The 17,199-nt window shown below is 33.7% G+C and overlaps 3 protein-coding genes across 3 annotated transcripts; all 3 read right to left on the reverse strand.

Moving 5' to 3' along the window:
* Nucleotides 1–1,876: 1,876 nt before the first annotated feature.
* On the reverse strand, nt 1,877–4,508 carry LOC143962307 (homeobox protein siamois-like). The gene is made up of 3 exons (XM_077471609.1): nt 4,172–4,508; nt 2,877–3,097; nt 1,877–2,071 (listed from the first exon to the last, which is right to left on the reverse strand). Exons 1-3 carry the CDS (start codon nt 4,506–4,508, stop codon nt 1,877–1,879), a joined length of 753 nt encoding a protein of 250 aa, XP_077327735.1.
* A 3,884-nt stretch (nt 4,509–8,392) lies between these two features.
* Nucleotides 8,393–9,940, reverse strand: LOC143962309 (homeobox protein siamois-like). The gene is made up of 2 exons (XM_077471611.1): nt 9,604–9,940; nt 8,393–8,550 (listed from the first exon to the last, which is right to left on the reverse strand). Exons 1-2 carry the CDS (start codon nt 9,938–9,940, stop codon nt 8,393–8,395), a joined length of 495 nt encoding a protein of 164 aa, XP_077327737.1.
* Nucleotides 9,941–12,838: 2,898 nt separating this feature from the next.
* Nucleotides 12,839–15,457, reverse strand: LOC143962310 (homeobox protein siamois-like). The gene is made up of 3 exons (XM_077471612.1): nt 15,121–15,457; nt 13,839–14,059; nt 12,839–13,033 (listed from the first exon to the last, which is right to left on the reverse strand). The coding sequence occupies exons 1-3, from the start codon at nt 15,455–15,457 to the stop codon at nt 12,839–12,841; spliced, it is 753 nt and encodes a 250-aa protein (XP_077327738.1).
* Between the last annotated feature and the right edge of the window lie 1,742 nt (nt 15,458–17,199).

A 17,199-nucleotide genomic window follows, 5' to 3' on the forward strand; every position in this document is an offset into this window, starting at 1 on the left:
TGGGCCTTTTGGTGGTAGGATTCTGGAAAACAAAGTCGAGAGGCCAAACATAGAGATAAATCATCCGTATTTCAGTTAATTTAATAGGGTATTGTAACTTTGGTACTTGGAATGTATATGCAGATCTGATATAAAAATATAAAAATAAATAAATAAAATGAGAATATAGGAACTTGACTGGCCAGACCCTAACCCAATAGAACACCTTTGGAATGAATTAGAGCGGAGACTGCAAGATAGGCCTTTTCATTCAACATCAGTGCCTGAGCTAACAAATGCACTTATGGAAGAATGGTCAAACATTCCCTTAGACACACTCCTAAACCTTGTGGACAGTCTTCCCAGAAGAGTTGAAGCTGTTATAGCTGCAAAGGATGGGCCAACTCAATGTCGAACCCTACAGACGAAGACTGGGCGTGCCATCAAATGTCATGTGGGTGTAAAGGCAGGCATCCCAATACTTTTGGCAAAATAATATATAATTAATTTCTGTATATAAAATGAATGCAAATAAATGAAAAAAAGTTTAAAATGTATGCCCAGACTACATTTTTTTCTTTATTTCAGACAAAACTGAAAATAGTTTTTCTTTATTCGAGTTTTGGAAAGCTAGGACCCCTGTTATTTTTACCTGTCCCTGCTTCATGTTTTCAATGAATTCCTGTCTTGTAAACATTGTTAGCAGAACAGGAAGTAAGAGTAAATCTCTCTCATTGATTCCCAGGTAGCAGACAAAAGCCAGGAAGGGCTTCTAATCCTTTGCCACTCTATACAAAACCAGAAACAAATGTTTTGTCTTGGCATACACAGAGTGGCATCTGCTTTTTATCTGCCCATGAGGTATGAGTGTAAACAGTGCGCTTTGATCTGCCCATGAGGTATGAGTGTAAACAGTGCGCTTTGATCTGCCCATGAGGTATGAGTGTAAACAGTGCGCTTTGATCTGCCCATGAGGTATGATTGTAAACAGTGTGCTTTGACTTGCCCATGAGGTATGAGTGTAAACAGTGCACTTTGATCCTTTATAGACTCATGCCCACCTCTTCTCTATAGTCTAGGTATAAAAATATTGCATTTGATATGTCAATAGCTTGATATTCTTTTGTTGTGGTTACCTTCCTTTATATTTTGCATAGGCCTGTTAGTTATGCAGAGACCTGTTAGTTATGCAGAGACCTTTTATTAACAACCTGATTTTGATCTAAGCAAAAGTACAAATAGGCCGTCATATGCATGTATGAATTTGAGATAGGGACCTTAGAATGTAAGCTCCTTGAGGGCAGGGACTAATGTGAATGTGCAACATATATGTAAAATGCTGCGTTAATTGACAGCGCTTTATAAGTTACTATAATTAAAAAATAATAATAAATCATAGTTTTTTATCACATACTAAAATAAAATAACATCAGGTAAGTCCTTGACATGGAATTGAAGCTGCATTTACAGCATCCAAATGTTTCCTGGGATCTGGAAATGTCCATTGATATGTAAATTCTAGTATTGCTGCTGAAAGATGTGAGGAAGATCTATGGGAATCTCAAATGTCCCTTTCAATAAAATGTTATGAAAACAAAAAATCTTGCTGTTTTAGTCCCAGATAAAATTTCCAATATGTAATTTTTGAACAAATTAACATTTTCTATTTATAAATGAGATCATATACCATATAAAAACATATGTGTGACACTTGCATGCAACTGTTTCAAAAAGTAACAAAACTTTTAAGATCATTTATAAAATAATAAGGATTCAACAACAACCCATTTTAAAAGATAAGAAAATATTTTATTATAAATTAAACTAAGTGCAAACCACAATATATCAGTTAAATCATCACAGCTTTGTAACAATTACATATTAAAATAAAATAACATTAAATAAGTCCTTGACGTGGATTTGGCATCCACATGTTTCCTGGGATCTGGAACTGTCCATCGATTTGTGGATTCTGGTATGGATTCTGAACAATGTGGGGAAGATCTCTGGGAGTTGAGAACTGACTACCCTGGGCAATTTGGGATTTCATATCTTTTGAGAGATGTCTTGCTCTTCTGTTTTGGAACCAAACCTGCAACATGTAAAAATAAATTCTCATTAATCATCTATACACTGTAACATATAAAAAGTTTATGCTTATTGTATAAAAGGTTATCACAAGAGGAATCAAAAGTGACTTGAACAACTAGGGCTGTAATGGTGAACCTTGGCAGCCCAAATAATTTGGAAGTACATTTCCTATTATGCTCAGATGTTTTGGAAGTATATTTCCTACACCTCTCCCTCTCCTTATCTCCATAACACAGATGGGATGTGTTCTGTCATTTACAGACAAACTGGGTAGGAAACAATAGTTAAGATTTTAGTGAAAATTTAGCAGATCACTACAGGAAGCTAAGTAATCACTGGATTTCTGACAGGGTCAACAAAAATATTTAAGATACCGAAAATGTTGAAAGGTATATTGTAGAAAATTTGTGAATATGTTTTATATTTTGCCTACACACACAGATCTCCTTCATACAGCTGTTATGTACAAGAATTGAATGATTGAAGCATCACAGATATATAAAAATTCTGACACAGAATGATATTCTCAGTTGTCATCCCACAAGTCCAGATTTCACCAGAAGGTGGCAGTTGATATGAAATCTGGAATTACCGTTCCCGCTCTATAAAATGCAGTACTCCAACGGAGGAGGAGAACCAAATGTGTTACAGCAGAGGGCAATTTATTTGATTCCCATTAAAATGTATAAAACAAAGAAATATACAGCAAAAAGTTAAGTGCCAAGACTGTAAAATTTAAAATAGTGTAATATACAACAACTTAATACTAACTAAACTATTTTGTTAAAAAGGAAATAGGTTTCTACCTGTATTCTGGGTTCAGAAACCCCAGATATCTTGGCAATATGGCACCTCTTTGTGAAGCTTGGATAGGGGTTACGATCAAACTCATTGATCAGGAAGGCAGTCTGCTCCTCGTTGAAGTTTGTCCTCTTTCTACATTGTGATTTGGAGTTGCTGTTCTGGAAATCCTCAATATTGACTCTGGGTTGCTTGCATCTTTCATACTGATCTTCTTCCAACTTCCCTAGAAATAAACACAAGGAAATTCAAACATCATGAAAACTTGATTTAGGAGATAGAAAAACAATAATAAAAATGTTACAAAATAAAATTTCAAACTGATAAACACATTGACGTCTCAAAAAAGGACTAATATAAATATTTCTTTAGAGAAGTAAAATTGGATCAAGACAAAGAGACAGATAACGAGAGAGAAAGAGATAGATAGATAGAAAGATAGATAGATAGATAGATAGATAGATAGATAGATAGATAGATAGATAGATAGATAGATAGATAGTAGGATAGATAGATAGATAGTAGGATAGATAGATAGATAGATAGATAGATAGATAGATAGATAGATAGATAGATAGATAGATAGATAGATAGATAGATAGATAGATAGATAGATAGATAGATAGATAGATTACTGTTGACTATATGTCCATCAAGTTTTTTCATCCTTAATACTCTTGCCATTGGAATTCTTCTAGATGTGGACTCATGTACAATTTCTTTAGGCATATCACAATCACAGAATATAAAGTGTAACTAAAACTATTTACAAAAAAATATTTTCTAAAAGGTAACATTTGAAACAGAAAAGTCAGCAAATAAATACCTTGAACACTAGCAGATGCAGCAAAATAGTAAAAGAAACAAAAATATTACAGGTAAGTGATACACCAGATTTTTAGGTTTTGACAGTGACGTTTTTTGGGCCTTTTGGTGGTAGGATCCTGGGAAAAGTCATTTTTAAAGTTTAAGAGGCCAAATATAGTCATAAATCACTTATATTTCAGTTTGTATAATAGCGTGTTGTAAGTTTTGTACTTGCCTTGCATATGCTGATCTGATATAAAAAAAAAACACACCGAAAATGAGAATATATATATATATATATATATATATATATATATATATATTTAAAGCAAATAATAATAAAAAGTGTTTCTTAATTTTAGACAAAAATGTAAATGTTTTTCTTCTGTAATTTTAGGAATGTAAAATAATATGTCATATGTATGCCCTATTTAGGCCAACAAATAAGAATAACATGGAAGTAAGAGGAATAAGAAAATGTGAAAATGCTTACTTTTTAATACTTTCTGGTTTTGATTGTGACTAAGATTTTCTTGGCCATTCCTGCTTGATGTAATTTTAGATATTTGTTCAGAGAAGTCTGGGTTAATGCCTTTGCCGTTACCTTCTTCTTGTTGGTAACCCAGATAGGAATAGAGTTCTAGCAGAGTCTGCACTAAAACATTTGAGACCTTATGTGGCCCTGAAATGTTCATGATGGAGAGATGGTTTGGCAGTTCTCCATTGAGGCTAGATGGATAATTCAGATTCCTCAGGGGAGGAGACATTGTTGGGTAGTCTTCCTCAAGAGATAGGACAGTGCAGATTATGTGATCAAGTTCTGGGTCCATGTCTGATCACTCCAGGTTCTCTTGGGGGAAATAAACTACCAGACTACCCACACTAACTTATACCATCCATGATGTGTATTGGGGAACAGAGTGGCATCTTCTTTTGATCTGCCCATGAGGTATGAGTGTAAACAGTGCGCTTTGATCTGCCCATGAGGTATGAGTGTAAACAGTGCGCTTTGATCTGCCCATAAGGTATGAGTGTAAACAGTGCGCTTTGACTTGCCCATGAGGTATGAGTGTAAACAGTGCACTTTGATCCTTTATAGACTCATGCCCACCTCTACTCTATAGTCTAGGTATAAAAATATTGCATTTGATATGTAAATAGCTTGATATTCTTTTGTTGTGGATACCTTCCTTTATATTTTGCATAGACCTGTTAGTTATGCAGAGACCTTTTATTAACAACCTGATTTTGATCTAAGCAAAAGTACAAACCACATAAAATGTACATTTGATTTTATCACCTGCAGAACAAATTAAATGTAATGTTATAACATTTTAAAAGGTATATACAATGAACTATATTTTTTTTATATCACCTGCAGAAGGACACTATGATGATAGAACATTTTTAAAAAGCACATAATGTGCATATTTGTGTTAAATTAAAAGTGCAAGCATGCTCGGGACAAAATTAGTTCTTCTATGTTTCTATCAGAACAAATGTGAATTTTAAATCGCCTTTCCACAAATGTTTCTTGTTCCCTTTTTCTTTAAATTGAATGTATGGATATGTACAACTATTTTGAAAATTGATGTTATACAATTTTTTTATTTGGGTGTTTATAAATTGTTAGTTATTTTGTTTGGTTTATTAGAAGACACTTGTAAAGGCTATACAGTTACTAGCAGATATGGAGATGATAACAAGTAACAACTGATAACAACTGAAATTGCCTAAAATTAGAATGTATGTCAAACAGATATTTTTTGGGCCTTTTGGTGGTAGGATTCTGGAAAACAAAGTCGAGAGGCCAAACATAGAGATAAATCATCCGTATTTCAGTTAATTTAATAGGGTATTGTAACTTTGGTACTTGGAATGTATATGCAGATCTGATATAAAAATATAAAAATAAATAAATAAAATGAGAATATAGGAACTTGACTGGCCAGACCCTAACCCAATAGAACACCTTTGGAATGAATTAGAGCGGAGACTGCAAGATAGGCCTTTTCATTCAACATCAGTGCCTGAGCTAACAAATGCACTTATGGAAGAATGGTCAAACATTCCCTTAGACACACTCCTAAACCTTGTGGACAGTCTTCCCAGAAGAGTTGAAGCTGTTATAGCTGCAAAGGGTGGGCCAACTCAATATCGAACCCTACAGACGAAGACTGGGCGTGCCATTAAATGTCATGTGGGTGTAAAGGCAGGCATCCCAATACTTTTGGCAAAATAATATATAATTAATTTCTGTATATAAAATGAATGCAAATAAATGAAAAAAAGTTTAAAATGTATGCCCAGACTACATTTTTTTCTTTATTTCAGACAAAACTGAAAATAGTTTTTCGTTATTCGAGTTTTGGAAAGCTAGGACCCCTGTTATTTTTACCTGTCCCTGCTTCATGTTTTCAATGAATTCCTGTCTTGTAAACATTGTTAGCAGAACAGGAAGTAAGAGTAAATCTCTCTCATTGATTCCCAGGTAGCAGACAAAAGCCAGGAAGGGCTTCTAATCCTTTGCCACTCTATCCAAAACCAGAAACAAATGTTTTGTCTTGGCATACACTTTAAGGTCCCAATGTCACGTATTTTATGTTTCGTGAAATTAAATATTGAACACAAAATGTTTCATGAAATCTGAATTACTGTAATCAATGTCCCTATACCTGACTATATGTATTGGGGAACAGAGTGGCATCTGCTTTTTATCTGCCCATGAGGTATGAGTGTAAACAGTGCGCTTTGATCTGCCCATGAGGTATGAGTGTAAACAGTGCACTTTGATCCTTTAAAGACTCATGCCCACCTCTTCTCTATAGTCTAGGTATAAAAATATTGCATTTGATATGTCAATAGCTTGATATTCTTTTGTTGTGGTTATCTTCCTTTATATTTTGCATAGACCTGTTAGTTATGCAGAGACCTGTTAGTTATGCAGAGACCTTTTATTAACAACCTGATTTTGATCTAAGCAAAAGTACAAATAGGCCCTCATATGCATGTATGAATTTGAGATAGGGACCTTAGAATGTAAGCTCCTTGAGGGCAGGGACTAATGTGAATGTGCAACATATATGTAAAATGCTGCGTGAATTAACAGCGCTTTATAAGTTACTATCATTTAAAAAAAAAAAAAAATCATAGTTTTTTATCACATACTAAAATAAAATAACATCAGGTAAGTCCTTGACATGGAATTGAAGCTGCATTTACAGCATCCAAATGTTTCCTGGGATCTGGAAATGTCCATTGATATGTAAATTCTAGTATTGCTGCTGAAAGATGTGAGGAAGATCTATGGGAATCTCAAATGTCCCTTTCAATAAAATGTTATGAAAACAAAAAATATTGCTGTTTTAGTCCCAGATAAAATTTCCAATATGTAATTTTTGAACAAATTAACATTTTCTATTTATAAATGAGATCATATGCCATATAAAAACATATGTGTGACACTTGCATGCAACTGTTTCAAAAAGTAACAAAACTTTTAAGATCATTTATAAAATAATAAGGATTCAACAACAACCCATTTTAAAAGATAAGAAAATATTTTATTATAAATTAAACTAAGTGCAAACCACAATATATCAGTTAAATCATCACAGCTTTGTAACAATCACATATTAAAATAAAATAACATTAAATAAGTCCTTGACGTGGACTTGGCATCCACATGTTTCCTGGGATCTGGAACTGTCCATCGATTTGTAGATTCTGGTATGGATTCTGAACAATGTGGGGAAGATCTCTGGGAGTTGAGAACTGACTACCCTGGGCAATTTGGGATTTCATATCTTTTGAGAGATGTCTTGCTCTTCTGTTTTGGAACCAAACCTGCAACATGTAAAAATAAATTCTCATTAATCATCTATACACTGTAACATATAAAAAGTTAATGCTTATTGTATAAAAGGTTATCACAAGAGGAATCAAAAGTGACTTGAACAACTAGGGCTGTAATGGTGAACCTTGGCAGCCCAAATGTTTTGGAAGTACATTTCCTATTATGCTCAGATGTTTTGAAAGTATATTTACTACACCTCTCCCTCTCCTTATCTCCATAACACAGATGGGATGTGTTCTGTCATTTACAGACAAACTGGGTAGGAAACAATAGTTAAGATTTTAGTGCAAATTTAGCAGATCACTACAGGAAGCTAAGTAATCACTGGATTTCTGACAGGGTCAACAAAAATATTTAAGATACCGAAAATGTTGAAAGGTATATTGTAGAAAATTTGTGAATATGTTTTATATTTTGCCTACACACACAGATCTCCTTCATACAGCTGTTATGTACAAGAATTGAATGATTGAAGCATCACAGATATATAAAAATTCTGACACAGAACGATATTCTCAGTTGTCATCCCACAAGTCCAGATTTCACCAGAAGGTGGCAGTTGGTATGAAATCTGGAATTACCGTTGCCGCTCTATAAAATGCAGTACTCCAACGGAGGAGGAGAACCAAATGTGTTACAGGAGAGGGCAATTTATTTGATTCCCATTAAAATGTATAAAACAAAGAAATATACAGCAAAAAGTTAAGTGCCTAGACTGTAAAATTTAAAATAGTGTAATATACAACAACTTAATACTAACTAAACTATTTTATTAAAAAGGAAATAGGTTTCTACCTGTATTCTGGGTTCAGAAACCCCAGATATCGTGGCAATATGGCACCTCTTTGTGAAGCTTGGTTAGGGGTTACGATCAAACTCATTGATCAGGAAGGCAGTCTGCTCCTCGTTGAAGTTTGTCCTCTTTCTACATTGTGATTTGGAGTTGCTGTTCTGGAAATCCTCAATATTGACTCTGGGTTGCTTGCATCTTTCATACTGATCTTCTTCCAACTTCCCTAGAAATAAGCACAAGGAAATTCAAACATCATGAAAACTTGATTTAGGAGATAGAAAAACAATAATAAAAATGTTACAAAATAAAATTTCAAACTGATAAACACATTGACGTCTCAAAAAAGGACTAATATAAATATTTCTTTAGAGAAGTAAAATTGGATCAAGACAAAGAGACAGATAACGAGAGAGAAAGAGATAGATAGATAGAAAGATAGATAGATAGATAGATAGATAGATAGATAGATAGATAGATAGATAGATAGATAGATAGATAGATAGATAGATAGATAGATAGATAGATAGATAGATAGATAGATAGATAGATAGATAGATAGATAGATAGATAGATAGATAGATAGATAGATAGATAGATAGATAGATAGATAGATAGATAGATAGATAGATAGATAGATTACTGTTGACTATATGACCATCAAGTTTTTTCATCCTTAATACTCTTGCCATTGGAATTCTTCTAGATGTGGACTCATGTACAATTTCTTTAGGCATATCACAATCACAGAATATAAAGTGTAACTAAAACTATTTACAAAAAAATATTTTCTAAAAGGTAATATTTGAAACAGAAAAGTCAGCAAACAGATACCTTGAACACTAGCAGATGCAGCAAAATAGTAAAAGAAACAAAAATATTACAGGTAAGCGATACACCAGATTTTTAGGTTTTGACAGTGAAGTTTTTTGGGCCTTTTGGTGGTAGGATCCTGGGAAAAGTCATTTTAAAGTTTAAGAGGCCAAATATAGACATAAATCACTTATATTTCAGTTTGTATAATAGGGTGTTGTAAGTTTTGTACTTGCCTTGTATATGCTGATCTGATATAAAAAAAATACACACCGAAAATGAGAATATATATATATTTAAAGCAAATAATAATAAAAAGTGTTTCTTAATTTTAGACAAAAATGTAAATGTTTTTCTTCTGTAATTTTAGGAATGTAAAATAATATGTCATATGTATGCCCTATTTAGGCCAACAAATAAGAATAACATGGAAATAAGAGGAATAAGAAAATTTGACAATGCTTACTTTTTAATACTTTCTGGTTTTGATTGTGACTAAGATTTTCTTGGCCATTCCTGCTTGATGTAATTTTAGATATTTGTTCAGAGAAGTCTGGGTTAATGCCTTTGCCGTTACCTTCTTCTTGTTGGTAACCCAGATAGGAATAGAGTTCTAGCAGAGTCTGCACTAAAACATTTGAGACCTTATGTGGCCCTGAAATGTTCATGATGGAGAGATGGTTTGGCAGTTCTCCATTAAGGCTAGATGGATAATTCAGATTCCTCAGGGGAGGAGACATTGTTGGGTAGTCTTCCTCAAGAGATAGGACAGTGCAGATTATGTGATCAAGTTCTGGGTCCATGTCTGATCACTCCAGGTTCTCTTGGGGGAAATAAACTACCAGACTACCCACACTAACTTATACCATCCATGATGTGTATTGGGGAAAAGAGTGGCATCTTCTTTTGATCTGCCCATGAGGTATGAGTGTAAACAGTGCGCTTTGATCTGCCCATGAGGTATGAGTGTAAACAGTGCGCTTTGATCTGCCCATGAGGTATGAGTGTAAACAGTGCGCTTTGACTTGCTCATGAGGTATGAGTGTAAACAGTGCGCTTTGACTTGCCCATGAGGTATGAGTGTAAACAGTGCACTTTGATCCTTTATAGACTCATGCCCACCTCTACTCTATAGTCTAGGTATAAAAATATTGCATTTGATATGTAAATAGCTTGATATTCTTTTGTTGTGGATACCTTCCTTTATATTTTGCATAGACCTGTTAGTTATGCAGAGACCTTTTATTAACAACCTGATTTTGATCTAAGCAAAAGTACAAACCACATGAAATGTACATTTGATTTTATCACCTGCAGAACAAATTAAATGTAATGTTATAACATTTTAAAAGGTATATACAATGAACTATATTTTTTTTATATCACCTGCAGAAGGACACTATGATGATAGAACATTTTTAAAAAGCACATAATGTGCATATTTGTGTTAAATTAAAAGTGCAAGCATGCTCGGGACAAAATTAGTTCTTCTATGTTTCTATCAGAACAAATGTGAATTTTAAATCGCCTTTCCACAAATGTTTCTTGTTCCCTTTTTCTTTAAATTGAATGTATGGATATGTACAACTATTTTGAAAATTGATGTTATACAATTTTTTTATTTGGGTGTTTATAAATTGTTAGTTATTTTGTTTGGTTTATTAGAAGACACTTGTAAAGGCTATACAGTTACTAGCAGATATGGAGATGATAACAAGTAACAACTGATAACAACTGAAATTGCCTAAAATTAGAATGTATGTCAAACAGATATTTTTTGGGCCTTTTGGTGGTAGGATTCTGGAAAACAAAGTCGAGAGGCCAAACATAGAGATAAATCATCCGTATTTCAGTTAATTTAATAGGGTATTGTAACTTTGGTACTTGGAATGTATATGCAGATCTGATATAAAAATATAAAAATAAATAAATAAAATGAGAATATAGGAACTTGACTGGCCAGACCCTAACCCAATAGAACACCTTTGGAATGAATTAGAGCGGAGACTGCAAGATAGGCCTTTTCATTCAACATCAGTGCCTGAGCTAACAAATGCACTTATGGAAGAATGGTCAAACATTCCCTTAGACACACTCCTAAACCTTGTGGACAGTCTTCCCAGAAGAGTTGAAGCTGTTATAGCTGCAAAGGATGGGCCAACTCAATATCGAACCCTACAGACGAAGACTGGGCGTGCCATCAAATGTCATGTGGGTGTAAAGGCAGGCATCCCAATACTTTTGGCAAAATAATATATAATTAATTTCTGTATATAAAATGAATGCAAATAAATGAAAAAAAGTTTAAAATGTATGCCCAGACTACATTTTTTTCTTTATTTCAGACAAAACTGAAAATAGTTTTTCTTTATTCGAGTTTTGGAAAGCTAGGACCCCTGTTATTTTTACCTGTCCCTGCTTCATGTTTTCAATGAATTCCTGTCTTGTAAACATTGTTAGCAGAACAGGAAGTAAGAGTAAATCTCTCTCATTGATTCCCAGGTAGCAGACAAAAGCCAGGAAGGGCTTCTAATCCTTTGCCACTCTATCCAAAACCAGAAACAAATGTTTTGTCTTGGCATACACTTTAAGGTCCCAATGTCACGTATTTTATGTTTCGTGAAATTAAATATTGAACACAAAATGTTTCATGAAATCTGAATTACTGTAATCAATGTCCCTATACCTGACTATATGTATTGGGGAACAGAGTGGCATCTGCTTTTTATCTGCCCATGAGGTATGAGTGTAAACAGTGCGCTTTGATCTGCCCATGAGGTATGAGTGTAAACAGTGCGCTTTGATCTGCCCATGAGGTATGAGTGTAAACAGTGCACTTTGATCCTTTATAGACTCATGCCCACCTCTTCTCTATAGTCTAGGTATAAAAATATTGCATTTCATATGTCAATAGCTTGATATTCTTTTGTTGTGGTTACCTTCCTTTATATTTTGCATAGGCCTGTTAGTTATGCAGAGACCTGTTAGTTATGCAGAGACCTTTTATTAACAACCTGATTTTGATCTAAGCAAAAGTACAAATAGGCCGTCATATGCATGTATGAATTTGAGATAGGGACCTTAGAATGTAAGCTCCTTGAGGGCAGGGACTAATGTGAATGTGCAACGTATATGTAAAATGCTGCGTTAATTGACAGCGCTTTATAAGTTACTATAATTAAAAAAATAATAATAAATCATAGTTTTTTATCACATACTAAAATAAAATAACATCAGGTAAGTCCTTGACATGGAATTGAAGCTGCATTTACAGCATCCAAATGTTTCCTGGGATCTGGAAATGTCCATTGATATGTAAATTCTAGTATTGCTGCTGAAAGATGTGAGGAAGATCTATGGGAATCTCAAATGTCCCTTTCAATAAAATGTTATGAAAACAAAAAATATTGCTGTTTTAGTCCCAGATAAAATTTCCAATATGTAATTTTTGAACAAATTAACATTTTCTATTTATAAATGAGATCATATACCATATAAAAACATATGTGTGACACTTGCATGCAACTGTTTCAAAAAGTAACAAAACTTTTAAGATCATTTATAAAATAATAAGGATTCAACAACAACCCATTTTAAAAGATAAGAAAATATTTTATTATAAATTAAACTAAGTGCAAACCACAATATATCAGTTAAATCATCACAGCTTTGTAACAATCACATATTAAAATAAAATAACATTAAATAAGTCCTTGACGTGGATTTGGCATCCACATGTTTCCTGGGATCTGGAACTGTCCATCGATTTGTGGATTCTGGTATGGATTCTGAACAATGTGGGGAAGATCTCTGGGAGTTGAGAACTGACTACCCTGGGCAATTTGGGATTTCATATCTTTTGAGAGATGTCTTGCTCTTCTGTTTTGGAACCAAACCTGCAACATGTAAAAATAAATTCTCATTAATCATCTATACACTGTAACATATAAAAAGTTTATGCTTATTGTATAAAAGGTTATCACAAGAGGAATCAAAAGTGACTTGAACAACTAGGGCTGTAATGGTGAACCTTGGCAGCCCAAATAATTTGGAAGTACATTTCCTATTATGCTCAGATGTTTTGGAAGTATATTTCCTACACCTCTCCCTCTCCTTATCTCCATAACACAGATGGGATGTGCTCTGTCATTTACAGACAAACTGGGTAGGAAACAATAGTTAAGATTTTAGTGCAAATTTAGCAGATCACTACAGGAAGCTAAGTAATCACTGGATTTCTGACAGGGTCAACAAAAATATTTAAGATACCGAAAATGTTGAAAGGTATATTGTAGAAAATTTGTGAATATGTTTTATATTTTGCCTACACACACAGATCTCCTTCATACAGCTGTTATGTACAAGAATTGAATGATTGAAGCATCACAGATATATAAAAATTCTGACACAGAACGATATTCTCAGTTGTCATCCCACAAGTCCAGATTTCACCAGAAGGTGGCAGTTGATATGAAATCTGGAATTACCGTTCCCGCTCTATAAAATGCAGTACTCCAACGGAGGAGGAGAACCAAATGTGTTACAGCAGAGGGCAATTTATTTGATTCCCATTAAAATGTATAAAACAAAGAAATATACAGCAGAAAGTTAAGTGCCAAGACTGTAAAATTTAAAATAGTGTAATATACAACAACTTAATACTAACTAAACTATTTTGTTAAAAAGGAAATAGGTTTCTACCTGTATTCTGGGTTCAGAAACCCCAGATATCTTGGCAATATGGCACCTCTTTGTGAAGCTTGGATAGGGGTTACGATCAAACTCATTGATCAGGAAGGCAGTCTGCTCCTCGTTGAAGTTTGTCCTCTTTCTACATTGTGATTTGGAGTTGCTGTTCTGGAAATCCTCAATATTGACTCTGGGTTGCTTGCATCTTTCATACTGATCTTCTTCCAACTTCCCTAGAAATAAACACAAGGAAATTCAAACATCATGAAAACTTGATTTAGGAGATAGAAAAACAATAATAAAAATGTTACAAAATAAAATTTCAAACTGATAAACACATTGACGTCTCAAAAAAGGACTAATATAAATATTTCTTTAGAGAAGTAAAATTGGATCAAGACAAAGAGACAGATAACGAGAGAGAAAGAGATAGATAGATAGAAAGATAGATAGATAGATAGATAGATAGATAGATAGATAGATAGATAGATAGATAGATAGATAGATAGATAGATGGATTGATAGATAGTAGGATAGATAGATAGATAGATAGATAGATAGATAGATAGATAGATAGATAGATAGATAGATAGATAGATAGATAGATAGATAGATAGATAGATTACTGTTGACTATATGTCCATCAAGTTTTTTCATCCTTAATACTCTTGCCATTGGAATTCTTCTAGATGTGGACTCATGTACAATTTCTTTAGGCATATCACAATCACAGAATATAAAGTGTAACTAAAACTATTTACAAAAAAATATTTTCTAAAAGGTAACATTTGAAACAGAAAAGTCAGCAAATAGATACCTTGAACACTAGCAGATGCAGCAAAATAGTAAAAGAAACAAAAATATTACAGGTAAGTGATACACCAGATTTTTAGGTTTTGACAGTGAAGTTTTTTGGGCCTTTTGGTGGTAGGATCCTGGGAAAAGTCATTTTAAAGTTTAAGAGGCCAAATATAGACATAAATCACTTATATTTCAGTTTGTATAATAGGGTGTTGTAAGTTTTGTACTTGCCTTGCATATGCTGATCTGATATAAAAAAAAAACACACCGAAAATGAGAATATATATATATATATATATATATATATATATATATATATATATTTAAAGCAAATAATAATAAAAAGTGTTTCTTAATTTTAGACAAAAATGTAAATGTTTTTCTTCTGTAATTTTAGGAATGTAAAATAATATGTCATATGTATGCCCTATTTAGGCCAACAAATAAGAATAACATGGAAGTAAGAGGAATAAGAAAATTTGAAAATGCTTACTTTTTAATACTTTCTGGTTTTGATTGTGACTAAGATTTTCTTGGCCATTCCTGCTTGATGTAATTTTAGATATTTGTTCAGAGAAGTCTGGGTTAATGCCTTTGCCGTTACCTTCTTCTTGTTGGTAACCCAGATAGGAATAGAGTTCTAGCAGAGTCTGCACTAAAACATTTGAGACCTTATGTGGCCCTGAAATGTTCATGATGGAGAGATGGTTTGGCAGTTCTCCATTGAGGCTAGATGGATAATTCAGATTCCTCAGGGGAGGAGACATTGTTGGGTAGTCTTCCTCAAGAGATAGGACAGTGCAGATTATGTGATCAAGTTCTGGGTCCATGTCTGATCACTCCAGGTTCTCTTGGGGGAAATAAACTACCAGACTACCCACACTAACTTATACCATCCATGATGTGTATTGGGGAACAGAGTGGCATCTTCTTTTGATCTGCCCATGAGGTATGAGTGTAAACAGTGCGCTTTGATCTGCCCATGAGGTATGAGTGTAAACAGTGCGCTTTGATCTGCCCATAAGGTATGAGTGTAAACAGTGCGCTTTGACTTGCCCATGAGGTATGAGTGTAAACAGTGCACTTTGATCCTTTATAGACTCATGCCCACCTCTACTCTATAGTGTAGGTATAAAAATATTGCATTTGATATGTAAATAGCTTGATATTCTTTTGTTGTGGATACCTTCCTTTATATTTTGCATAGACCTGTTAGTTATGCAGAGACCTTTTATTAACAACCTGATTTTGATCTAAGCAAAAGTACAAACCACATGAAATGTACATTTGATTTTATCACCTGCAGAACAAATTAAATGTAATGTTATAACATTTTAAAGGGTATATACAATTAACTATATTTTTTTTATATCACCTGCAGAAGGACACTATGATGATAGAACATTTTTAAAAAGCACATAATGTGCATATTTGTGTTAAATTAAAAGTGCAAGCATGCTCGGGACAAAATTAGTTCTTCTATGTTTCTATCAGAACAAATGTGAATTTTAAATCGCCTTTCCACAAATGTTTCTTGTTCCCTTTTTCTTTAAATTGAATGTATGGATATGTACAACTATTTTGAAAATTGATGTTATACAATTTTTTTATTTGGGTGTTTATAAATTGTTAGTTATTTTGTTTGGTTTATTAGAAGACACTTGTAAAGGCTATACAGTTACTAGCAGATATGGAGATGATAACAAGTAACAACTGATAACAACTGAAATTGCCTAAAATTAGAATGTATGTCAAACAGATATTTTTTGGGCCTTTTGGTGGTAGGATTCTGGAAAACAAAGTCGAGAGGCCAAACATAGAGATAAATCATCCGTATTTCAGTTAATTTAATAGGGTATTGTAACTTTGGTACTTGGAATGTATATGCAGATCTGATATAAAAATATAAAAATAAATAAATAAAATGAGAATATAGGAACTTGACTGGCCAGACCCTAACCCAATAGAACACCTTTGGAATGAATTAGAGCGGAGACTGCAAGATAGGCCTTTTCATTCAACATCAGTGCCTGAGCTAACAAATGCACTTATGGAAGAATGGTCAAACATTCCCTTAGACACACTCCTAAACCTTGTGGACAGTCTTCCCAGAAGAGTTGAAGCTGTTATAGCTGCAAAGGGTGGGCCAACTCAATATCGAACCCTACAGACGAAGACTGGGCGTGCCATTAAATGTCATGTGGGTGTAAAGGCAGGCATCCCAATACTTTTGGCAAAATAATATATAATTAATTTCTGTATATAAAATGAATGCAAATAAATGAAAAAAAGTTTAAAATGTATGCCCAGACTACATTTTTTTCTTTATTTCAGACAAAACTGAAAATAGTTTTTCGTTATTCGAGTTTTGGAAAGCTAGGACCCCTGTTATTTTTACCTGTCCCTGCTTCATGTTTTTAATGAATTCCTGTCTTGTAAACATTGTTAGCAGAACAGGAAGTAAGAGTAAATCTCTCTCATTGATTCCCAGGTAGCAGACAAAAGCCAGGAAGGGCTTCTAATCCTTTGCCACTCTATCCAAAACCAGAAACAAATGTTTTGTCTTGGCATA

Source organism: Lithobates pipiens, unplaced genomic scaffold (assembly GCF_037356315.1).
Source record: "Lithobates pipiens isolate NorthernLeopardFrog02 unplaced genomic scaffold, aLitPip1_a1.2 Scaffold_8, whole genome shotgun sequence".
Classification (NCBI taxonomy): Eukaryota; Metazoa; Chordata; class Amphibia; order Anura; family Ranidae; genus Lithobates; species Lithobates pipiens.